The sequence below is a fragment of the Diadema antillarum genome, unplaced genomic scaffold, assembly GCF_040938485.1.
Source record: "Diadema antillarum isolate AM-2024a unplaced genomic scaffold, OU_Dant_1.0 seq00000098_RagTag, whole genome shotgun sequence".
Lineage (NCBI taxonomy): Eukaryota > Metazoa > Echinodermata > Echinoidea > Diadematoida > Diadematidae > Diadema > Diadema antillarum.
This window is the reverse complement of record NW_027271187.1, coordinates 155,071-181,161: the sequence shown is the minus strand read 5'-3', so window position 1 is coordinate 181,161 and position 26,091 is coordinate 155,071. Positions and strand designations below refer to the sequence as shown.

General features: G+C 38.8%; 1 protein-coding gene across 1 annotated transcript in view; it reads left to right on the top strand.

The window, feature by feature from the left end:
• LOC139726768 (uncharacterized) overlaps positions 1 to 26,091 on the top strand; it is a 54,357-nt gene that overhangs the window by 8,081 nt on the left and 20,185 nt on the right. Inside the window, exons 6-10 of the mRNA XM_071637759.1 lie at positions 1,666 to 1,916; positions 2,580 to 2,635; positions 3,362 to 3,473; positions 4,397 to 4,549; positions 6,020 to 6,111. Of these exons, the coding sequence (XP_071493860.1) occupies positions 1,666 to 1,916; positions 2,580 to 2,635; positions 3,362 to 3,473; positions 4,397 to 4,549; positions 6,020 to 6,111 (664 nt within the window). The remainder of the gene's footprint in view (positions 1 to 1,665; positions 1,917 to 2,579; positions 2,636 to 3,361; positions 3,474 to 4,396; positions 4,550 to 6,019; positions 6,112 to 26,091) is intronic.

Here is a 26,091-nt window from a genome sequence, read left to right as displayed (position 1 = left end):
GTAATCAACGAAGACAGAAGATAGTATGTTCTACATGTGATCTGCTAGGCAGCTTCCCAATAACTTTTTTATGCCTCCGCCAACGAAGTGGCCGGAGGCATTATGTTTTCGGGTCCTCCGTCCGTCCATCCGTACGTCCGTCCGTACGTCCGTCCGTCCGTCCGTACGTCCGTCCGTCCGTCCGTACGTCCGTCCGTCCGTCCGTACGTCCGTCCGTACGTCTGTACGTCCGTCCCGTTTTGTTTTTGTCGATATCTCAAGAACCGTGAGGTGGTTTTGCATCAAACTTGGTATGAGGGTATATCCTGGAGGGATGATACTTTGTTAGGATTTTAGGGTCACGGGGTCAAAGGTCAAAGGTCACAGGTTATTTTGTGAAAAAAAGGTTGAAATTTCATGTTTTTCTCCATATCTCGCAAATGGTTCAAGGTATCTTCATGGAACTTAGTATATATGCATGTACCGATGGGCAGTGATTATCTAGGGAAGTTGGGGGTCATGGGTCAAAGGTCAGGGGGGTCAAAGGTCAAGGTAAACTCCTCAAAATATCACTACTTTCCTTATATTTATGCAATGCCTGAAGGATTTTTTTTAACTTGATGTATGCATGTATAACCCAATATATATTCTGTGGGAAGTTTCTTGCCAAAAGGTCAAAGGTCAAAAGGTCAAAGGTCAAGTGAAAGTGCTGAATTGCACTTCTTCCTCCATATCTCAAAAGTAACTCAAGGTATTATCATGAAACTTACATATTTATGCATGTTCTACCTAACAGTGATTCTCTTTGGAACTGTGAGGTCAAAGGTCAAAGGCCAGGTTTAGATAATACTATTTTACCATTTGATACTGAAATTATACTTTTTCTCAATACCTTGAAAATTACTCAATGCATAAACTTATAAAAGGGTCAAAAGTCAAGTAAAAATCATCAGTTCCCCCAAATACCTGCACTCTGACGTTTTAATCATTCATCCAATTGAACCTAGTTCTAGGAAAGTGAACATTCAGCACATTTGTGGCAAACCTGTCATTTTAATATTTTGCCAATTGTGTGAAACTGTCATCACACATTGTCAAGACATTGTACTATAGACCTATTAGGAGAACCATGCATTATGGCGGAGGCATACACCAGTCGCCGTAGCGACATTTCTAGTTTGGAATTGGCTTCAGTCTCATAGATATTGCCAACCTGTCACTGATGGGAATTGGTTGTCTTCTGCCGTAACCCTATAAGAAGTACAATGTGTCGGAGTCAGCAGTTAGTTTTTAGTCTAGTCTATGACAGCCTGAGTTGAAGTTAACCCATTGAAGACGAGCTGATTTTGTTATAACAACCATTTCCAACAGACACCTGCCCTAGTATACTCGGGACTAGTCTTCAATGAGTTAAAGGTTTCAATATGAAATTTGTTTTAAACTTTAACAGACAATAGTGCATTGATCAGCAAAAGTAGGAGGACCTGTGCTCACGAAATGCTGCAATTGTGCATGCAAGGTTATTGTTTTTGGAGATATCTGGAGCTATCTGCAAAGGGGAGGTGGGGGTGGGGAATACGATTTATGGACAAGTTAGCAAGCTTGTGATGACTCCAGATTATTCACTGAACTGTGCGGTGACTTACATACGTCTATTTCTTGGTTAATGTTTTGTTCGTTTGACAGGTATGCCATGTTCCTAGCGGAGCAGCGTTCCAAGGTGCTGGCCAGCCACCCGGAACTGAGCGGCTCCAGGGTGCCAGCCTTCCTGGGCAAGATGTGGAGCGGCCTGCCCCCGGAAGAGAAGCGGAAGTACGTGGAGATGGAGCGGAGGGAGCGGGAGCGCTACCTGAAGGAGATCAAGGAGTACCAGGAGACGTCCAGCTGCCAGGCCCTGCTCAACAAGCAAACCAAGGAGGGCATGCCGTCTCTCGCAGGTGAGGCAGTTGCCATGGAAACCACTTTCAAACTGTGCAGACATTGCTCTACATGTAACAGCTGGTTTGCTGATGTATTAATAGTTGGGAAGCTGATTTCATTATTTTTTGATACCCAATCAACACATACGTGTAGTATGTTAGAGGTTACAAAGTGTATGTACATTCAATCATTAAGATGTTGGTTGGTAGATTGGTTGGTCAGCCTGTTGCAAAATCTTGTGAATAGGACTACTCACTCATTCGTGAGGATTAAAGGAAACCACAAATGGCAGATAAAATCCATTGTCTTGTAGAACTGGACATGCCATCTGTTCCGTCAATTGAATGATTATCATATCTCATTTGAGAGGAATTATTATCCCATATTTGTTTTCTTTTGGAAATGAAGTATAAAAGCTGCTATTTTTGCGCACAGATATATTTGCAAATGAAGATGTCAAACATGTTTTCGCGAGACATTGTATTTGTGATCTGACAACGAGGCTTTCGTAAGTGCACTAATGCATGTCCATATGCAATATTTTTGTGTGGTGTTAAATTTATGGCCCAACCGTGATTGGCAAAGTTCATGTAAATTAAAGTCCTTATGTAAATAAAAGCTTTTACATAAATATATTTAGACAGTAATTCAGCACATATTTTGTGTCATTGTCTTTACAGGTACTGATGAAGACATTGAGGAACATATCAGTAAAATCAACAAGACCGATATGTTGGTAAGTATCCAAGATTTAGATACTTTTTATTTTGTGAAATTGTCAGCTGGGCATTGGCTGCTTGTTCATCAGATGTGATGACATCAAAGAAAGGAAGAAATCAGAGTACCGGTACTATGTTTTGCATGTCAGGCTGTAAACCTTGTTTATCAGTGTGTGAAATTTTGAGATTTAGCTTCTTCTTTTTTAGATTTTAGGTAGCAATTGTGATTTACAATGTTGCCAGTGACTTTTATTCAGAAAAAAAAAATGTTATACATGCATACATACAGTCAGTCAAACCTGTCTATAGCAGCCACCCAAGGAAGACGAAAAAAGTGACCGATGTAGACAGGTGGCCACTTTAGACAAGGTCTTTAACATGACTTTTCTATTGGGGATATTGAGTCTAGTGGTTGTATACGGCAGGTGGCCACTATAGGCAGGTGGTAGCAGTGGCAGGTTTGACTGTACCCATATGTACATGTGTTTTGTTTGTTTGTTTGTTTGTTTGTATTTGCTGAGCATCCGTACAGACTCACAATTTCTGTTCATAGCTATCATCATTTAAAAGACACTCACATCTTTTGATTCTGATTCTGCCAAGATCACTGTATGATGCTCTGTTTGGTGCTCTGTTAGGAGAACATAAAGCAAACACTGTTATGTCACAAATCATAGCATTTCTGTGTAAATGAAGAGTGTTCAGTGGTAATGATGGACAACTCATCATCTCTGTTTTTCCAGGGTTGCAACCACTTGCACTGCAGAGTGTGCAACATGTACTTCACCAACAACCACAACATGCAACAGCACGTTCTTGGAAAGCAACACATGACGGCCCTAGCTGCCAAAATATGTGAGTACAATCACACTGCAGCTGTTACATTGGTACCCCTCGCTCTCTCCTGCGATTTTATTGCTGGAAGTGAGGGATTTTGTTCTCCTGACATTGTCACAACGTTGTTGTGTAAGGTCTGTTAAAACAGAGCTTTAGTCAGCATCCTCTCCAATATGCTTGAATCAAGCATTTCACACAGCCTATGACCATAACATTGCATCAGCTCTTTATGTTCAGAACTTGCCCTCACTTGGTCTGGAATTGAATGCAAGAGTCTGAGTTTGCAGAGCAGTATCTTAAAGAATTCAATATATGTACACATTTATTTATCTAAAGAATTGTTTGGATGTAGGTGCAAAACAAGAGATGCAGTGTGACAAGGAAATTACAATTTATCTTTTTATTCTTCTAATCTTACTTAAAAATAAAAGTTCCAGAAGTTTGATGAAAATTGATTAACTTTTAGGAAGGAAGTTTTACAGTGCATCTTAATTCATTCCATAGGTCAACTGGATGAAGCTTGTATCAGATTATGTGGAGTCAAATCTCTTTGAGAGTAGATTGCAATAAGTGATAATTTTATGGATGGGCATCAAATGTTACATTTCAATTGTCATGACAAGGATACAACATCTGCAGTGTTGGCATGTCATCACTGAACTGTTGAAAAAGAGTTTATTTAACAAGTGCTTGCTGTTACATCATATTTAGGACAGTACAAGTGTTCTTCAAGTGACAGTTATGTATTCAATTCTCCTTTAGGCATAAAAATGTTTTATGATGGTGTATCCTGTGCAAATGTATATTCCTGTAGAGTTGAGATAGTGATGGATCAAGCTCCAACTGGTCTACTTTCCATTTTCAGTGAGTCAGTGAGGGATTTAAGTTCCATAAACCATTGTGATAGTAGTCATTATCCCACGTTCTTTCTTTCTGCACAGATGAGATGGACCAAGAGACACTGGGTCTGAGCAATCTGGAGAATCAGACCCAAGATGCCTCGACGTCCACCGAGTGCCGGTCCTGCAAGTGCTTCAAGGAGGGTATGCCCGACACAGAAGGCTTCTGCTCAACGTTTTTAGACCTCCACTGTGGTAAGATTATATCTTTCAGCCCTTTGTACATCTCTTCTTTTCCTTTTGTTGGTGCTGTGGTGCTGTTATTGTTGTTGTTGTGCACATTTTTTTTTTTTTTTTGGGGGGGGGGGGGGTTGGCAAGTGCGTAAGATTAATTTTAGAGAGTAGAAGCTTCTGTTGGCAAATCATATTTGAAGATCTCAAAGGGATGTGCTCCTGCTAGTGCGTGGAAAATAAGAGCAGAGTGTGCTTGGTGGTAAACTTTAACCCGTTGAGGACGGACTGATTTTGCTATAACAAGAATTCATTGTTCATTTTATTTGGAGATGGCCAAATCTTGGATGCAGATGGTTATGTAAATCAAGGGACTTACAAGCTGTGGCTACAATTGGTATTCTACCCTCTTTCTTTTGAGAATCAGCTATTTTACTGAATTGGTATTAAATAGATGGTAACTTGTCAATAATGGTATAACCTGTTTTCTCTAAACCTGTTCCTTTCAGGAACCTGGTATATCAAGTTCCCAAAATGTTGACAAGAGTGCCTGCATTCCTTGTCTACATTTATGTTTATTTGTGTTATACTGCTTAGAAAAATGGCTTCGAGTTTGATAGAAAGTGTGGAGTCAGTACTATCTGCATTTGTTCTCATTCTGTAGGAAAACTGGACCTTATATTACAGTGTTATTTACCCTTTTTTCTGATGTGCTTGTTCTGCTATAAAACTTGTATGAAGATGTACACAGGCATTAAGGCTGAGCTCAGTAGATTTTAATGTTTGCTGAACTACAGTGTATTCAGGTGCCTTGTTTTGTCAATAACAAAAGAGTCTGTGAGCCCATCAGTGCACACTCTGCTCATACCTTTGCACCAGATCAATATTTTCATTGTTTGATGACACACATAGTTGACCGTGGAAAGAGGATACATATACTGCATGACTGCTTTCTTACAGGTAGATTACCAGCCCGTCCATTCTCTGTCAAGAGGCAAAATGAATCTCATTTGGACGTATTGAAGGATCTCAGAGAATTGTGGGAGGAATGGGTTAATTCAGTCCTGGGAGCCAGAGAAAGCAAATAAGTGAGAATGTTTCTCAGCTGGGGTTGGACTTGATGGTTTGAAATTTTTCTGATTAGCAGAGCTGTTTACTTTCTAAGCAAATTGTATTTTAAATCTCTCCTGCAATGTCATGCCACAAAACAGTACTGTACTGTACAAGCAACAACACACACATTTCAGCAGTTTTGTCCTAAATTTTGTCGTAAAATAATTGTAAGGAAAAATGGGCAAATAATAGCAACCATGCAATTGAACCTTTTTCCTCAAATATGTGAATGCTCTTGAAAGAATTAAGGCATGATTTATCATAGTCTTGCATTTAGCTGAAAAAGGAAAGTAAGTGTAAGTGGTCAGATGAATTTCCTGTAATAGCTCAAGGGAACTATTTACCAGTAAGTTTTTTCTTAACTCCTGTGCTTTTTGTCAGATCGTGAGCTAGAACTGAGGGAACTCAGGAGACAACATGCAATCAGCATTCATGAGCAGCTGTCATTACGAAAGAAATTCAAGGAACTGCAGGTAAGATCAAAGAAAAATAAGATAAGTCCTTTGTTTGTCGAGATAAAGCATGCAGTACTTCTCCTCATAAGGATGGGCCTTCAGTGGAGGCTTGTATGAAAAAATATACAAATGATGCACAGGTCTGAGTGCGTCGATTGGACTTGTGTGCGTAAAGGTAACTATGGAATGCTTAACCCACGAGGCAAAGCCAAGTGGGTATAGGCTGCATTCCGTAGTTTCCACATGGACACTATTCCAACTGATGCACAAATTAAAAGACACATGCATCATCCGTGTTATAGAATGAGAATGATTTTCTTGCCGAAAATCTATTTTTCTATCGTGTTACCTGATGGCAAAATTACCGGATGCATTTTGTTTTGGCTTGCCATAGACGAATGCCCGAAAACCACGCATCCAATACTTCAAAACCATGCATCCAGTATTATTACTAGATGAATGGTAAAAGTACTGGATGCTTGTTTTTTTAGCTCACCTGAGCCAAAGGCTCAAGTGAGCTATTGCGATCGCCCTTCGTCCGGCGTCCGTCGTGCGTCGTCCGTCGTCCGTCGTCCGTCGTCCGTCGTCCGTCGTCCGTCGTCCGTCGTGCGTCGTGCGTAAACTTTTTACATTTTCATCTTCTTCTTGAAAACCCCAAGACCGATTGTCATCAAACTTGGCAGGTAGCATCCCTAGGGGGTTAGGAACTCAATTTGTTAAAATGGGCACCATGCCCCACCCAGGGGGCCCCCAGGGGGGCCCAAACCCCCCAAAATTAAGGAATCTGCAAAAATCTTCTTCTCTAGAACCAGAAGTGATAGAGCTAGGTTAATACTATGAGTTAGCACATTGATGACTGTAGTTTCAAGTTTGTTCATGGCAGAATCAGGGGTGCCCCCCTTTGGACCCAGGGGGGGGGGGGGGTGGGGGTGAGGAGGGGTCCTAATGGGGCCTAAATTGTACATTTTTATCTTCTTCTTGAGAACCCCATGACCCATTTTCACCAAACTTGGCAGGTAGCATCCCTAGGGGGTTAGGATCTCAATTTGTTAAAATGGGCACCATGCCCCGCCCAGGGGGCCCCCAGGGGGCCCAAACCCCCCAAATGAAGGAATCTTTAAAAATCTTCTCTAGAATCAGAAGTTATAGAGCTGAGATAATACTATGAGTGAGTACAGTAATGACTGTAGTTTCAAGTTTGTTCATAGGAGATCCAGGGGTGCCCCTCTTGGGGGTGGGGGGGGGGGGGGTGGTTGGAAGGGTCCAAATGGAGGCCTGAATTGTACATTTTCATCTTCTTCCTGAAAACCTCATGATGGATTTTTGTCAAACTTGGCAGGTAGCATCCCTAGGTGGTCAGGATCTCAATTTATCAAACTGGGCACCATGCCCCACCCAGAGGGCCCCAGGGGGCCCCAATTCCCCCAAATTAAGGAATCTTGAAAAAATTGGGCCCTTATTGTACATTTTCATCTTCCACTTGAGAATGCCTCGTCAAATTTTGGTAGAGCTGTGAAAAATTTAGATTAGTGACTGCGTGAAAGGTGAACTTGCGATACTCAGGTGAGCGCTAGACCCGCGGGTCTCTTGTTTAATCCAATATGCCTCTCTTACTGAAGGCACGAACGCTTGCGTACAACTGTAGTGCACAAACCTTTGCTACAAGTGCACATACTCTTGCTGCAAGTGCACGATAACATGTTTACCATTGTGAGGCAGCATGCGGCCAGTAAAAATCAACACGCAGCTCTCAACCAATGAGATTGCAGGATTTTTGCTACCCATTCTATAACATGTTCTCATGATATCTCACAGAGAGTAGAGATAGTGTCAGTAAATCCATCACGGTAACGATTCTTAATGATGGAGTCAAAAAGGGCCTGAGCACTCAAAGAGGGTGGTCACCCTCTGATGAAGATTCTGCTGGGATCAAAAGCTCAGACCCCTTTAACTCCATTTTTACTCCTCTGGCTTGATACTATATGATATTAAAGCAGTTTTGTAGCAGTTTTTTTTTTTCATTTTTTTCGTTTTTTTTTTAATGCTTCAATGAGTCATGATAGCAAACAAAACAAGACCCTGCCCACAAATAGACTAAGGCTGTGTCTTAAAGTCCTGTCTGTTTTATTGGAATTTGATGCTGTGCATGTTACAATGTTAGTCGCAGTTGTAATGTCTGCAGTAATCTGTGGAGGTTGTTTACAAAGCTTGTTATGATGAGATATTACATTGTAAAATGTTTTGACAGACATCACTCAGGTTGTGACTGATATAGCAAGAACATTTTACAGTTTTCTGGCTTCAATTATTAGAGTAAACATGGTGATGGCTCATGCTTTGATGTGGGGAAAATGCTATATGGGTGCAGTTTCAATGAACTACTGCAATAGACACGTTTCATGGCAATTAAGTGGCCCATTCTATCATAGACTGAACATGGTTACAAGTGAAACCAAAAGGTACTTGGTCAGCAGACATATGATACCTTAAAAGATGTATAAGCATTGCCATAGGATTTAATGATATTTTTGTGTGTGTCTGTGTTTGTGTGTGTATGTGTATGTGTGTGTCCTTTACATTTTTTTTTTCACTGTGTCAAACCCAGGCAAACACAAACTGATGTGTGTGTATACCATGATATGATGTGACATTAGGAACAACCATGTAACATATAATGGGCATTTTAGTAGAAGGCTTCACAGTACACCACATATTCTTTCTTGGGTATTTGTGTGCGGGCCTGAAAAGGGCATACCCACTCTCAACATTTCAATAAGCATGTTCTTGATTTTTAAATGAATAACATCATTCTGCAATTAGGTAAAAGCATGCTAACCAAAAATGTTGAGAGTGAGTAGGCTCTTTTCAGGGCCACACACGTACCCAAGAAAGAATATGTAGTGTGCCACATAGCTTTCTTAACTCTTTATGTGCCACGTTCGCATGTCCGACTCAGTCGACGGCGTGCCAACTTCGCATATTCTGCTCAAACACACAAAGCAGCCGCAACCGATCGATAAATCTCCTAATCCCGCAGCAGTACGATGAAAGCGTTCCTCACCCTTTTGTTCCTCTCACATACAGCTTGCATTCTATGTGGTGATTGACTATCAAGCGGTGTTCCCAACTAGATTTGTGGGTTCATTCTAAGTTTCTGTAACAGTTTTATGTGCAAAAGTTATGCCTTTACTAATGTAGCAACTGGTAATTCAAAAGATTAATTGAAAATAGGTTTGTCATACAATATTTATATCAAAGCAGATGTTGGCATTCCTCTTGTACTTTGCTCACTATATGTCTAACTGAACAGAAATTTGTAGAAGTTTGGAAAAACAGAATTCTTTCTCCAAGCATGACTACCTTCATGTCTCAGAATAATGGGGCACACAAGGGGTTTCCAACATGGCACGTAAAGAGTTAACATTTAACTACTATGGAAACCTTCAAAGATTTGATTTAATGAAATGGGCACTCAATCATGCTGTCACTCTGGGACTGTTCTGTCAGTGTGCTCTGCACTTAAATTAGTTGTACCAGATTAATTTGTATCAAAAGGCATGGTACAAGTGATTGTTCTATACTGGATCCAATCACAGTCTTTTTCAATCAACTTGATTTTGCAATCAGCAATAGTAGACATCACAAGATAAAGAGGATGCGCTTGCTCAGGGTCCAGCGAAGCTGTATGCAGGAGTTAATATGAAAGCACATTGTGTTGCTGTCAAGGGCAGTGCACAATGAGTCTTACCAAAACATGTTTGAGAAAATTAAATGTAGTGCTCCTGAATAATTCAGTGTTTCTCACTTACCCATATTGGATGAGAGAATGGCGGGTATATCAGAAATCTTGCAATGTGTCTTTTCAGTAGAGTACTTTGGCTTTGTACCTTGGTTGAATGCAGAGATATCAGCTGTCACTTTTTGTTTTCAGTTTGTAATAGGAGGCACAGAACAGTTTTTTTTTTGGGGGGGGGGATGGGATGAAATGTTAAAGTCATCTCCCCTCTGGGAAATTCAAGATTGTTGTCATTTCTTTTTCTGATTTTCATTTATTTATTTACTTACTTATCTTTGACAAACCAAAAAGTGTGTGTGTATAGTTTGTGTAAGGTGCGGGGGGGGGGGGGGGGGGGGGGGGGGGGGGGGTCTGTGGACCCTTTGAAGTACTGTTTTTTTTCTCCCAGAATACTACAGGTTTCATGATAAAGCCTGCTTTATTACTTTTTGTCTCGCCCACCGGAGGTGAAGGCGAGACTAAGGGATCCAAATGGCGTCCGTCCGTCGTCCGTCCGTCGTCCGTCCGTCGTCCGTCACAAATGTTAAAGTTTACCTGCAAGACTCTCTTATGATGCATAACTTGGCAACTGTTACAGCAATGGCAGCCACACTTGGGTGATAGAAGCACTAGGGGTATCTTCATGTTATGGTGTTGTCAGAAGTCATGTGATGAGGTCAAAGGTCATTTGAGGTCATATATTAAAGGGTATGTGCAAGACCCTCTTTTCTATGTTGAAGTTTACCTGCAAGACTCTCTTTTGACAAATAACTTCACATAAGTTGCTTGGATTACAACCTAACTTGGGTCATAGATGCGCTGGGGGTACCTTCATGTTATGGTGCCGTTGGAGGTCACAGGATAAGGTCAAAGGTCATTTGAGGTCATACGTTAAAGTTTACTTGCAAGACTCTCTTATCACTCGTAACTCGACACATGTTGCTACAATAGCAATCAAACTTGGGTGATGGATGCACTTGGGGTACCTTCATGTTATGGTGCCGTAAGAGGTCACATGATAAGGTCAAAGGTCATTTGAGGTCATATGTTAAAGTTTACTTGCAAGACTCTTATCACACATAACTCAGCACATGTTGCTACAATGGCAATCAAACTTGGGTGATCGTAGATGTCTCTTGGGAAGTTGAAGGTAACCACAAGGTCAAAGGTTACAGACAGGGGTCAACGAACTTTTAGGGCCCAATGTTAAGTTTTTAGGGTGCATTTTGTTTATGGCTCATAACCTTTGATCCCTTTGTCCGTTTGTGACCAAACTTGGATGGAACATGTCCCTTGGGGAGGTGAAGGTCGTCACAAGGTCAAAGGTCACAGACAGGGGTCAACAAACTTTTAGGGCCCAATGTTATTTTTTTAGGGCGCGTTTTGTTGTGGCTCATAACATTTGATCCCTATGTCCGTTTGTGACCAAACTTGGACGGTAGATGTCCCTTGGGGAGTTAAAGGTCATCACAAGGTCAAAGGTCACAGTAAGGGGTCAACAAATTTGTAGGGCCCAATGTTAAGTTTTTATGGCGCGTTTCGATTATGGCTCATTACTTTTGATCCCCTTTGTCCGTTTGTGACTAAACTTGGATGGTAAATGTCCCTTAGGGTATTGAAGGTCACCACAAGGTCAAAGGTCATAAGCAGGTCAATTAACTTCTGTGAGTTATACAAAATATTAATTCCTTGTACGCGAATGGGCGAGACACAATTTGGCGATTGCCTTGTTTTAATAACTACATTTCCATTGTGGGGAAGGTAAAAATACTTTTTTCCCCCATGAACAATATGCTTTTCAGCCATCAGAATACTGCAATTCCATTTATAAGGTTGGCACCCCTGTGAATGCAGTATTGATTTTTCACATTTATTCTGTGAAGTACTGCTGACATTTATCTTTAATATTGTTTCCCCTTCTATAGTTGAGATGCTCTGATGATTCTTCAAAATGATGCAATATTTCAACAGTAAATGATGAAATGTGTCCACAATGCATACCAGTTTGACCTATATAAAACATACACTATTATTACGTAGTGTGTACAGACATGAAGTGTTCCAAAGAAAATGCCTAAAAAACACCTAATTTTTTAACAGTGGCTTAGTTCCATAATTATAAATAGTTGAAATGTAAAGCTGAGTACGTAAATTCATTGATCGATGGTGTTAGGCTTGTACCTCTTTATGATAATGGCCATACATTACAAATCATAATATACTGTAAAACATGATATATTCGCGGCACGAAATGTTCGCGAATTGGATCCAACGGCCTTTTTCGTGGCAAGAAATTTTTGTGAATTGCCACTTGCGTTCAATGTATATGGTGTAGAAATGAAATCTTGTGTGCATTTTAATTTCGCGAATCTTGGCGCTCGCAAAATTCGCGAAATCAAAATGCACGTGAACATTACTCGTTTCACAGTACAAATCCCATTCAAACAATACAAAAATACTAAGTTGTATTCAGATAAAAAAACATATCCTTGAAAAAATTAGATAAAATTTGTTTGGTAACGACCTGTTAACCCCCCCCCCCCCAAAAAAAAAAAAAAATGTATATAACTTATTGTATCAAACACTTTAAAGGGATAATATAGTTTTGGTTGAGACCTGACTTCAGGTTTCTAACACTTTTTGATGAGATAATGAGAAACCTCTTTATATGAAATATGGAAGAGCATGTAATTTCATGAGGAATTCAAGGGTTATTTGATGAAAATTGGTTTTGAAATGGCTGAGATATCCAAAACAGAGCGATTCTAATAAAGTGTGAGACGTACCTTTTATTACAATCGCTTTGTTTTACTTTGTTTTTGGATGTTTCAGTCATTGCAAACCTGATTTTCATCAAATAAATTTTGAATTCCTCGTAATATGGTATGCTCTTTACTATTTCATAAGTTTCTATATTTTTATACCCCCGCCAAACGAAGTTTGAAGGGGGTATATAGGAATCAGCGGACGGTCGGGCGGTCGGTCGGGCGGTCGGTCGGGCGGTCGGTCGGGCGGTCGGGCGGTCGGTCCGTTGCAAATCTTGCGTCGCGAACTACTTCCTCAGTTTTCAACCGATTCCCATAAAACTTGGCACAGATGTGTGCCTTGGGTTGTAGATGTGCAAGACGTATTTTTTGACAGTACCCAAAACTACGTTGCCATGGTAACGGCATATTATGGGCAAAAATGGGTACAAATCTTGCGTCGCGAACTCCTCCCACAGTTTTTGATCAATTTTTATGAAATTAGGTACAGATGTTCATCTGAATATGTTAATGTGCAAGACACATATTTCCGCAGTGGCAAAAAGTGCGTTGCCATGGTAACGGCATGTTATTGGTAAAATATAGGGCAAAATGCTTCATGGCAAAACTGCTTCATCAGTGTTCTTCCAATTCTCATGGAATTCATATTGAATGTTTGTCTTAGGATATAGGTCAGCATGACACATTTCTTGACAGTGACAAAAAGTATGTTGCCATGGTAACAGCTCACATATTATGAGCCAAAATGATGGAAAATTTTGTGTTGCAAACTACTTCCTCAGTTTTTGCCCAATTTCCATGTAACTTGGTACAGATGTGTGCCTTTGGTTGTAGATGTGCAAGACGCATTTTTTGACAGTACCCGAAAGTACGTTGCCATGGTAACGGCATATTAATGGCAGAAGATCGAGGAAAGATCTTGCGGATTTAACTACTTCCTCAGTTTTTTGACCAAAGCTTATGAAATGTGGCACACACCTTGATCTTGGTGGGAAGATGTGGAAGACATATTTTTTGGACGTGTCAGAAGCTGCGTTGCCATGGTAACGGCATATAAATGGCAGAAGATCAAGGAAAGATCTTGCGGATTGAACTACTTCCTCTGTATTCGACTGAAGCTCATGAAATGTGGCACACACATTGGTCTTGGTGGGAAGATGTGCAAGACATATTTTTTGGACGTGTCGGAAGCTGCGTTGCCATGGTAACGGCATATTAATGGCGGAAGATCAAGGAAAGATCTTGTGGATTGAACTACTTCCTCAGTTTTTGACAAAAGCTTATGAAATGTGGCACACACAATAGTCTTGGTGGGAAGATGTGAAAGACATATTTTTCGGACATGTCGGAAGCTGCGTTGCCATGGTAACGGCATTTAAATGGCAGAAGATCAAGGAAAGATTCCTTGGGTAAGACTGTCGTCACGGGGCGGGGGTATTAATCACCTTAAGTGATATTTCTAGTTTCTTTTGGAATCTCGCAAAAAGTTAAAATGCCCAATTCTCATCTCCACCAATACTGTACCATCCCTTTAAAGTAACATTTTACAATCTTGTAGAAATGAATAAACACAACACAACATAATGTACATGTATATTTAAAGATAACGAACAATAGCTTGAAGACTTGGATTGTCACTGGCAGTCATACGACTTTTAGAATAAAGGACAGTCATAACTGCAATACTCTAGTTGTGTTATCAAAATATATCACAGTAAATCAGTTAGCGTCATCATATATATCTTTTCTTCATCGTATTGTGTCTTGAAATCATCTTAACAAATTTGCCATTGCTAGTTGAGTTTGCACGATAAACGACGAAATAAAGTGATTAAAGAATTAAACAAATATCAATTACAGGTATCTTTTTCTATAAAGTTCACTATTAACGAACTGTACATCATTCAACACAACATTTAACCATCAGCTCAACTCACAAAGAGTCACAAAGTAGGATTCTGTGTAATAATGATAATAATGATGGTTATCAATATTTGTGTAGTGCCTTTTCTCTACAGACTCAAAGTTCTTCAACAGCTTCAACAAAATAAAAAAATCAGCAATATGTACATCTACTAAACAAAACAAAAGAGATGAAAAAACAAAATAAAATAGATAAACAAAATACTTTAAACTTGTCTGGTGGACCAAAATATGTCATTCGGGTTGTTTGTCTCAATTTTGTAAAGTTATATATAAGTAATCTTTGCTAAACCTAAAGTCAAAATTTGGCTGCTTGGAACAAAATGAAAACAAAAACAAAAACGAAGAAATATAAGAGCTCCAGTTTTTCTGGACCATTTTAGAGGACAGACACTTCTTTACTGGAAAGTGATACTTCTGCACAGTGCACATGAGTGATCCCAATCTTTAAATCCTATTTTCTCCCTTTTCTATGAAACTGCACCTCCTGCTTCTTATTTCCATCTTATTTTGAATGGATGAGGATATTCCAATTTGAACAAGTTCTATATTACTTAAAGCTTAGAGCCTGTACTCCTCTAGACTACATGTATTTATGTCAAATAGTGTACTTTCTTTTTGGCCATCATTTTGCAGGTTTTGAGCCAGGCAGTCACAAAATTATTATTATTTGTACTGTACACTTTACATGGCAGGCCATATTTCCCTTATTATCATTGTTTTTTTAATCAATGAACAATCCCTTAGTTACGTACTTGTTCCTTTTAAAAGCAAGTTATTAATATTAATCTGATCTTTGTAATTAATTTTCTTTACATTACACCTGTCAGTGTCTTCTGTGAAGTTTGCTTTATAAAGATGTCTTTGAGACATCACATTAACTTCTTTTATATCTCGATTTTCTAAACCCATTCATTAAAAAAAAATCGTGTAGTTCATCCAGTGGGCCATAAAGTGATATTAAAAATGTAATAAACCATTATCTGTACAGTGTATCTTGATTTGCTAGAAAAAAAAATCATACAATTCACCCTTAGGGCTGCAAATTGATGTTAAAAATAAAATATGCCATTGGTATCTGTCCATTGTATTGATACAAATGTATAAAACCCAATTAAAGAACTAGATAAAGATGTCTCAAAGGAATTTCAGTCCACCACTACCCTCAATTTAGATCCAGATAGTCTACATGTAAACCCAAAGCCATCAAATTTTGATATATTTGGGCTTTGGAGTTGGTAAAGCAGTAGTTGCAGACACAGGAGATGAAGAGGAAGTTTGCCTTTAATGAACAGATTACGTAGTTATAGGTCGGCATTCCAGAAAATTTCAAACGTGCATGATGCGGAAGAGCGCGTTGGATGAGGAGATTAGTTCAATGGGTATTAAAGGAAAGCATGACTATTGCAAACTGATATGATACGCAGAGATCTTTCTGATTGGGGGATTATAGTTAATAAGACTTTGATTAGGTCAAGAATACACAAAAAAGGACAAAACTTAAATTGTAGGTGGACATTTTACATTCTTGTGCCCACACGTCTAGTACAGATTCCATGGCACTGTTTCTGAGGCCTGCAAATTGGTAACTGTATTTTTTTTTCCTACTGCACTTCAATTTGTTTTACTTTGTTTTCTCAGTTTGCCCACAAGAGGGGGAGGCAAAACTGATCTAAGTTTAGTTTGTCCTCCTTTTACTCTTTTATCCCTTTGTCCACTGTCTGTGCTTCCGCCTTTACCTGTATTGCATTCCATTACATTTTTGTTGGAGTTTACCTGCAAAATCCTCATGTGGCAATTAATTTTCTTACTTTGACTATTTTTTTTTTTTGTGTGTGTGTGTGACAAAACTGGGGTAAAAGATGCATTTGAGGGTTACACAGATATCCCACAGGTTATACTGCTTCTTGTCTTTAACCACAAAATCACCATTGACATTGCATTGCATTTCCCAATTCTACTTTGGTTTCTTTTTTCAGGCATCAAAGTTATTTTGAAATGAGCGTACTAAATTTTGGTAAATGATGACAACTAAGATTTTGTGGTGGATTCCCACAGATTAATGCTTCTTGTCTTTTACTCCAAAATTTACCATATACCTGGTAACACTTCTTAATATTGCTTTAATTTTTTTCCTCCAGTCATCCAAGTTGCATTAAAATGAGCATACTCATTGCTCTGCTCCAAGTGTGAAAGATACGTACATTTCACCAGTGCTCCCTGCATTTAGTCACAGTAAAGCTCCGCTTCTGTTCGTTCTGTTCCAGATATCTAGCAGACTGTTCTTACCCCCTCTATGTCAAGTCAGTGCCATGCTAATTTAATCTCACATTGGTCGACATAGAGACTCTTCGCTGATTTTAGGAAGTCGTGTTCATAAAGTAAAAGCTTCAGATTCGGTGGTAAAAGTAAATTAGAAAATGATAAGAATATCATGATAGCATTGTCCTAAAAAAGAAATGTGAAAAACACATCTGCTACACGACTGTGTTTTAGGTGAAAATACTCTTTGTATTAAAGAGGGAGATATACATACAATTGTAGTTGTAGAGTACAAATTGTAGAAACAGTCATTAGTTTACATCTGAATCTTATTCTGCATTGTATGCTATGACTTGATAACTGAAGACTTGGTATAGCTGTTTGTGTACATACTAGAATGCTCTATTGTCACGACATCTTACAGATCACCAAATTTGAATGCATATTAAAGTCTGCATTAATTATTGCTGTAAAGTTGAAGATTGCAAATCATCAAATCGTAATCATTAAATCAAATTGGCATATCACCGCAAACCGTAAAGCCACATCAAGCAAAATGTCTGAAGGTACATCGTATGTGACTAGAACCAATCAATAAGCCTGTGAGAGCCGTCAATCAATACTTCAGTTCTGCAGTTAAAAGTGTGTGAAGGTGAAGAAAAGAAAAGAAAATGGGGGAAATCAAATAAGTGGTATTATTACCAGCGGCATGAACAGAAAGCATTTATAAATATTATGGTCCTATTTATCTAGGGTAGCACTCTTCAGTGTTATCAATGTTTGGTCAGAGGATCCCTTCACTTGTTATTACCTCCGCCGAAGAAGGAGGTTATGTTTTCATCGGCGTCGGTTTGTTTGTTTGTTTGTCTGTGTGCGAAATAACTTTAAAAAGTGGACAGATTTGAATGAAAAGTGCTGGAAGTTTTGATAATGGCGTAATGAACAGACAATTAAATTTTGTTAACAAGTGTTGTGGGAATTTTTATGGATTTTTCACAGATCTTTTATCTTTTGGCACATACGAACATTGAACTTGGGAGTTCAAGCTGCGCATATTTCAGGTTTGTATGTACACACTCTGAAGCGCATGCTCTGTTCGAGTGAGGCAAGGCGCCGCGTAGCTTAAAGCTTATATGTTCAAACGAAAGGTTTCTATATATAGTGAAATAGGGCAGTTTTCAGCATACAGTATTATGGGTGGAAATGAGCTGTTTGGTGGAGTTCTGTGTTCTATAGTGCTTTTCTAGTTATCATTATGCTGTCATCACCAGGTGTTTATTTGCACCCCTGGGTCAAGAGTGATATTGTGGTAAAACATCTCGTCAGAAAGAATGCATGCACCAGATAGATTTGAACTCAACATTCTCTTAATTACATGCTAAGATCAGAGCCTTATCCAGTACATCCCACTTTATCCACCAAGTGTTTAGACCTGGTTTGGCATGCTGTCTTCCTCAAAACCCTAGATGAACAAAATGTGACTCTGTACTAAGTTTTGAACTGCGATTCAGCTCCTGTGTTGGTCTCATTTTCTGCTTTCATCATCTTCTTAAACATACCTCTTTTCGCAATATACTACTAGATTGAAATAAATCATTTTTTTTTTTTTTGCTACCTTGCTTTGTGCATGTAGGCTATGCCTGAGAATGTGTTATCTGCAAGTATGTTTGCAGAAAAGATGTCCTTTAATGCAATTGTTTGTGCTTGTATCGATCAATACCTTGATATTCCTGAATCATGGCTTCTATTTGGCCTTGCCTTTAGCAGGCTTTAAATACAAACATCAATGAAACCTGCCACCTACCTTAGGTCTACTCTATCTACAAGGGTAACTGAATGGCGTGCTTTGAAATGTATGCACAATGTTCCACTGAATCGATTACAGAAGGGTAAAAAAGTACAAATAACTCATGCAGATGCAATGAACAACAAGCCTTGGCAATTTCCCAGAGTGCTTGAGCAGAGAGGGTGCCAATCAAATTAAAAATGTCAACATGTTAATGAATATTCTGAGGGCTGTGTGTGATGTGTTCAACCAGCACACAAAGGGACGGCAAGCTGTGTGTGGTTAACAAATCATATATATTGAATGCTGGCATCATTCAAATTGATAATGAGAATGATAATGATGAAATTCTGAGTCATTTATGCCTTTGATATTCACTTATGTTATGCCCACATTATTCTCGTCTATGTTTTTTTTTCAACAAAATTAAAAAGCAGTGATATTTGTAAAGGTTTTCAAAACTAATACTGTTGAAGACTAAGACTGAACAAAAAAAAAAAGAATGATTTTAGAAATTATCATGAGGTTTACTATTAAAGCATAGAATTTTTCCTTTTCACATAAATATTGTGTCCAAGTTTTAATGTTGAATTTTCCTGTATTCTCTGTGCGACTATGAAATTCAGTAAAGTCTTATACATAAAATAGATGCATTCGATGAGTGCATTTTTTTCACCTACATGCAAAGGATTCCCAGATTAAAATATGATGAGTTTCATGCGTAGAAATATGAATGTAAGGGTTTGCATTTCACTCCAACTATAGGTTTAATTCGTCCAGCTCTGTTTTACAGATTTTGCAGGTTCATAAAAATGATATCACCAAAATCAAAGATTGCTAAGAATATGAAGTTGTATATTACTTTCTGATGTGGCAAAGTGATGAAATGATGCTTAGTTTTGGTAATTTGATACATATTCCACTCAATCAAGCAATGGTGACTTCTTGGCTTGTTCTGACAATAGTACTTCGTCAAAGTGATGGATATTTCTTAGTGAGGATTAAACAATGTTTGGTATTGTTTGCATTTGTGTTGTATCATACAATACCAGTCAACTTTTCTTAAAAGAATGTCAACATGAATGATAAATACTAGAGGTTCTAGCATGCAGCCCTGGGGGCACCATGAGACACATAGAATAGACCAAAAGGGAGTTGATTTCATTTGGTACAGATATCTTACTTATACAACTCTTAAGCCACTACAATCTTGCAATTGTGATTCCAATTGATGATTGCTTTCCAAATTTAGATTCCCTGTACTCTTGAGAATGATTTCCACATGTTGCCTGTGGACATTCTACAAAAATATGAAACCATGGTTGTTAAAAAAAAATGCATGTTTCCACAAGAATTCATGCAATTTCTTCCAAGACAGGAATGTCAGTATGGAAGGACATGTTGTCATATGTGAATAAATACCCATGCCATGCTACCTTCCAATATTGATATTTCTTTGCAATAGTTAAATCAGTTTATGACAATGAAATTACTTTCATGATGTAACACTTTCTCCTAGCTGACAGACTCAAGCCAGGTCTGGTATTGATATTGCCATTGGCTAAAGTAGCACAAGAATGGCTGTGATTATAAGGAAAAGATGCATACTCTGTCCTTAAAACAGTATGGTATGAGTAGATGGTGGAGAAATGAGCATCCCCCTTTTGTTTGTTGTTGTTGTTGTTTAAATTACTCAGAAATCTTCTTGCAAAAGTTCATGAATGTTTTGAAAACTCATATATCTCTGCCGAAGTTTGCAGGTTGCTGAGGGCAATATATTTCCAGGTTGTCTGTCAGTCCATCTGTGCCGGCTCCTTGTAACACAATTTAAGATAAACTTTTACATGATCTAATTTCACAAGCAGGGATACTACATACAATGTCTAGTATATACATATCTGTATACACCGAATATTTGGTTAGGTTTTTATTTTCGTGAATTTCGCGAGTCAGGTGCTATTTGCGAAATTAAAGACACGCAAAAATATTGACTCTGATCCCGATGTGGATGTGACGTACGCATGTACATTTCTCTGTTCAGTACAGGACTCCACGATCGTGAATTTAACCACTCGCAAAATCGTCTGGAGTTCCCGATTCGTGAAAATTTAGACTCGCGAAATATATGGCGTATACAGCACTGTCCATTGTGCACTGTCCATTACATTAAGTCATTCAATAAAAAGAAAGATGTTTAGAATTATTGTCCTTTTTAGGTCACCTGAGCCAAAGGCTTAAGTGAGCTATCGCTCATCGTCCGTCATCCATTGTGCGTCTTCTGTCGTGCATCATGGGTCATGCATAAAGTTTTTACATTTTCATCTTCTTCTTGAGAACCCCATGACCGATTTTCACCAAACTTGGCAGGTAGCATCCGTAGGGGGGATAGGATCTCAATTTGTTCAAATGGGCACCATGCCCCACCTGGGGGGCTCCCCGAGGGGCCCAAACCCCCAAAATTAAGGAATCTTAAAAAATCTTCTTCTCTAGAACCAGAAGTGATAGAGCTAAGTTAATACCATAACTTAGTACATTGATGACTGTAGTTTCAAGTTTGTTCATGGCGGGATCAGGGGTGCCCCCTTGGGACCCAGGGGAGGGGTCCTTATGGGGCCCAAACTGTACATTTTCATCTTTTTCTTGAAAATGCCATTATGAATTTTCACCAAACTTGGCAGGTAGCATCCCTAGGGGGATTGAATCTCATTCCCATCAAGTGGGCACCATGCCCCACCTGGGGGCCCCAGGGGGCCTAAATTGGGGCCTAAATTGTAAATTTCCTTCTTTTTCTTGAAAACCCCATAATGAATTTTCACCAAACTTGGCAGGTAGTATCCTTAGGGGGATAGATCTCATTTCCATCAAATGGGCACCATGTCCCACCTGGGGGGCAAGGGGCCCAACCCATCCCCAAGTAAGGAATCTATTTTCTCTAGAACCAGAAGTGATTGAGCTAAGTTAATACAATGAGTCAGTATATTGATGACTGTTGTTTCAAGTTTGTTCATAGCAGAATCAGGGGTCCCCCTCCCCCCCCCCCCCCCCCCCCCCCCCCCGGGACCCAAGGGAGTGGGGTGGGATGGGTCTAAATGGTAATGTAAATTGTACATGTTCATAATTGTTGAAAACCCCTTGATGAATATTCACCAAACTTGACAGTTAACATGCCAGGGGGTTAAGATCTCAATTTGTTTAATAGGGCACCATGCTCTTTTTGGGGGCCCCTAGGGGGCCCAATCCCCCCCCCCCCTCAACATTAAGGAATATTTACAATTCTTCTCTAGAGCCAGAAGTGATAAAGCAAAGTTACTGTGAGTTTGTACATTGATGAGTGTAGGGTTTCCAAGTTTGTTCATTGCAGATCTGAATGGGCACCATGCCTTCCTTTGAGGCCCCAGGGGGGCCCAAACCTCCTACATTTGTATATTCGATATTATTCTTCTCTAGAATCAGAAATGATAGGGCTTTAAGTCTTTTATTTTCCAAACTGCATAGTCCATCATTCTATAAAGTACAGTGTACTTGGCAGGTATTTTTACCAGTGTGATGGGGGATATGGAAATGGACACCATGCCCCCAGCTCTCAAAGCTACCCCCACCTCAAGTTTCCAGTGTTCTCAGGTAAGAGTCTGCAAGAATTCATGGAAGGTGAACTTGCGATACTCGGGTGAGTGCGAGACCCCCGGGTCTCTTGTTAGTTTAGATGCCTAATCTCCCACACATTTGACTGCATCTTCAAACTTCAAAGCTGATTTTCTTAGGACCGAGTAATCTAGTGTATGACTGACTGGCTCATTCTGTGCAGGTGTCTTTTCAGCTACAGTTCAGTATTGCAAAGGTTTGTTTATCCAAAAATGAATTATTCCAAAAATTGAGTTAGCTAGTAAGGTTAGTTATTTCGACGGCTCATTATTCTGAAGGTTATGTAATCCGAAAATGAAATAAGGTTCATCTTTCCAAAGGTTTCTTAATCCGAATATGAAGTAAGATTCATAATTCCGAAGGTTTGTTAATACACACATTCATTTCATTTTCAGATTAACAGACCATAGGGATAACTATCTGTAACCGTCTATTCATATGTCACAATATCCTGTACCATATCCCAGGAAGGTTTTAGAGTCTGAAGAATAAAGGAATGATGAATTTTAAAACTTGAAATATGGTAACATTATCAGCTTCTCACAATGCTGGCAAACATATTTCATAATTCAAAATTGTGTTTGATAGCAAACTTTCTGCGCAGAAGTAATGCATAGTGCAATTTGTACCTATCAAGGCTGTGTAATACTCTGCCTGTAACCCATACATTTTGTTCCCATGTATAATCTCAATTTCATGTATTGCATCACATTTTCCCACATTTTCCCGTATTTGTCTCACTCTTCCAACAATGTCCTGCTTTCCCATACATCACAAACCTGGTATCTCACTTCCCATTTTGGTTTGTCCCATCCTCCTATATTGTGTCCCACTTTCCCATGCTGTGTCCCAGACTCCCATATCATTTTCCCTCACCATGATGCTGTATCCCACCGCCACTATGTCCCCATCCCCCGTGTTGCATTCCAACCCTTCCATGTTTCTGCCACCCCCTCCCCCAATGTTGCATCCTACTCTCCTGTTTTGTTTCACTCTCAAATACAATGTTCTACACTTCTATAATTTCGCACAATGCTGCAAGGCACATCTTTCAATGTTTGATGTGTTCATGGGAATGTAATGGATTGATATTTGATTCAATCTGAAATTGTTTGTGGGGGTGCAAGACCAACTATTGTTATTGTTCTTGATATTGACTTTGAAGGCTTACACAAGACACACAGCCAGTGGGTGTGCTTGTTTGTTTGTTTGTTTGTTTTTTCTTCATCTTTTCATTCGTCTCCATCAAAGAATACTAAAAATCTTATCGATGCAAGTTTATTTTTGCCGATATCAAATCTTGTCTCGCTCGATCAGATTCTTCTGGCTGGAATGTTGGCTTTTGCATTGCAGTGTGATTTTATAGAAGTCTGTTCAGAGTCACCAGAAATCATTGCCTTAGGCTTTCCCCATCTGCTGCGACCCTCAAAAACAAAATCGTGACCACAAAAGGAAAGCAAAAAAGTGGAATGTGGTATATGAGGTTGGAGACAAAATTAGATTGCAGAAGTCGGGGGAAAGTCAATGGAATCTGTGTCTGGTTACAATTTACAGAGAGATATAAAATGAATACAATTTTGCGCTGAAATAAATGAGAAACTGAAATATGAATGCATATCCTGCCCTTGATATATAGGTATTCAGAAGAGCCCATCATTTATGGGCTTCAGAATTGGTACAGTCTGTGACTTCTGCTGAGATGTAGGAGATGGTTTGCCATACTTTTGCTGGAAATAATGCCTTATAAAACAAATTAGAATACCGAATTGTCTCTGTCTGAATCTGATAGTGATACTTCAAAGGCCACAGTAGGGGAAAAAAAAATCTGGAGTATGATCCACCAAGATTACTTTGATTAGGATAAGCTGCATACTGAAATTGAAAATGTATCTGATGGGTTGATTTTACCAGAGGAACTTAGTTATCCTTCAATTAGACGGTAATATATAAAAATCAAATACACCAAAACATTTGTTTCTTGACATAATGACAACTGATTTTCTTAAATATGATAGTCAACATCTTTTTGGTGTATGCTCTATGGTGTTTCCAGATTATTGTACAAGTCAGAGCATAGTGTACTGAAGTGAATGGAGGACTTGTAGTGGTACAGGGATTCAAAGAAAAAACAGTCTAGGACATTTGTACATACATTGGGAGTAGAACTCTGTAACATAAAACCAGTCCACTTATCTTCCTCAAGATTCTATTCAGAAATGTTGTCAGGAAGAAAGCATGACAAATCTAATCTCTGTAAGTGTAAGTGGTAAGGACTACGTAACAGTCTCAAGATAATCTTTATGCTCTCTGTGTACAAGTATGCTAGAAATCACACCCCAGAACTGAAACTTATATGGATGGTTTGACAGCATAATACATTTTGAAAACTATATTGCCACTGTTCAATGTTAAAATTTACTTGGATCATGAGGACAATAATATTGTACCTTGGTGGGTAGAAAAGTGAACTTTGACCATAGAATAAGACAGATGAAAAACATGGAATTTCATATTATACATAGTTTTACATTTTGATATTTTCAGAGTTATTGGCTACAATTACAATGACTTTGTACAGATTGCATGAGATGACAGTGAAGGTGATAATGTAATCGCCTTGCAAGTCTCCCATTGATCTCAACACAATTCTTTGTGAAATTCCTTTTTGGCAATGCAATAAAGAAGTCAGGTAAACCGTATCCTTTGCTTGCACAATCAGTTGCAATTATTTAGAACTAATGAGAAGGGTTTGGGGTTATTGCATTATCAAGCAAAGTATGATTTTAAGATTTTTTTTTTCTATTGACCTGATATGTAAAATGTATGTAGTTAAGGATTAACATTGCCTTTTATATTTAAAAAAATGAATAACATCCTGAATGCTGATGTTCAAATGTCAATTTGTGTGAGATGTAATTTTCTATTATTTACAAGCTTAATTTCAGTTTATACTTGAAACATGTGATTTAACGATGAGGGGCTGTGGGTCATATTTCAGAAACATGAAAGGAAACTAGGCAATAATATTTCCCAGACTCCAAACTTTGCAGTGATGTTTAAAATCCCTCTGCATTCAACAATCTACCATAGAATGTGTTAGAAAATTGAGTGCCAGATGCCAACAGCTTTGAGAAAATTTCCTGTGGTGAAGTTTAAATGTCCTACTTTAAAGCATTCTCAGACTTCAATGTTCATACCAAACATTTGCTCCTTGAACGGGCATGAGACTTCTCATTTATAATCATGGAGTCAATTATCTTATTTACTGCTTTTTTAAGCTTTAACGTCTGCAACAGTATCAGGGTATCATTATTGATGGGTCACATGATGGCATTTGAGATGTATTTGTGGATTTACCGCCTTGTCCATCAATTTGATGGCATAGTCTTGCAAGATGCTTTCTATGTAATTACTGTACATTAGACACCTTTGGTGGTAACTTATACTCTTGAAATGAAAAGAGTTATCAAAACAGTGACCAGGATTCAAAGAGGCAATTCACATGTCGTCCGTGGATTAAAATGCAAATTTAAAGTGGGTAAATGGGTGTGACAATTGCCCATGCCGACGGATATAATGCAATAATCACAAATGCGTACTCCATCCAAAAGACTAGAGTGATGTTACAAAATAATGAGTGCTTTGTATTGTTATTGTCATTGCCGACTTGTGCATACATGTGCAAGGCAACCCAGTTTGCCCTTGTTCAAAGTCCACAGACTAACTTTTCAACCATTTGATTTGATTTAAAGTACCTTTGTGAATTTTTGCCTGTAATCATCCTTTTTGGAAACACATTAAATGATTATCAGTCACAACTGATTCTCTGTGAATCCATCAATACA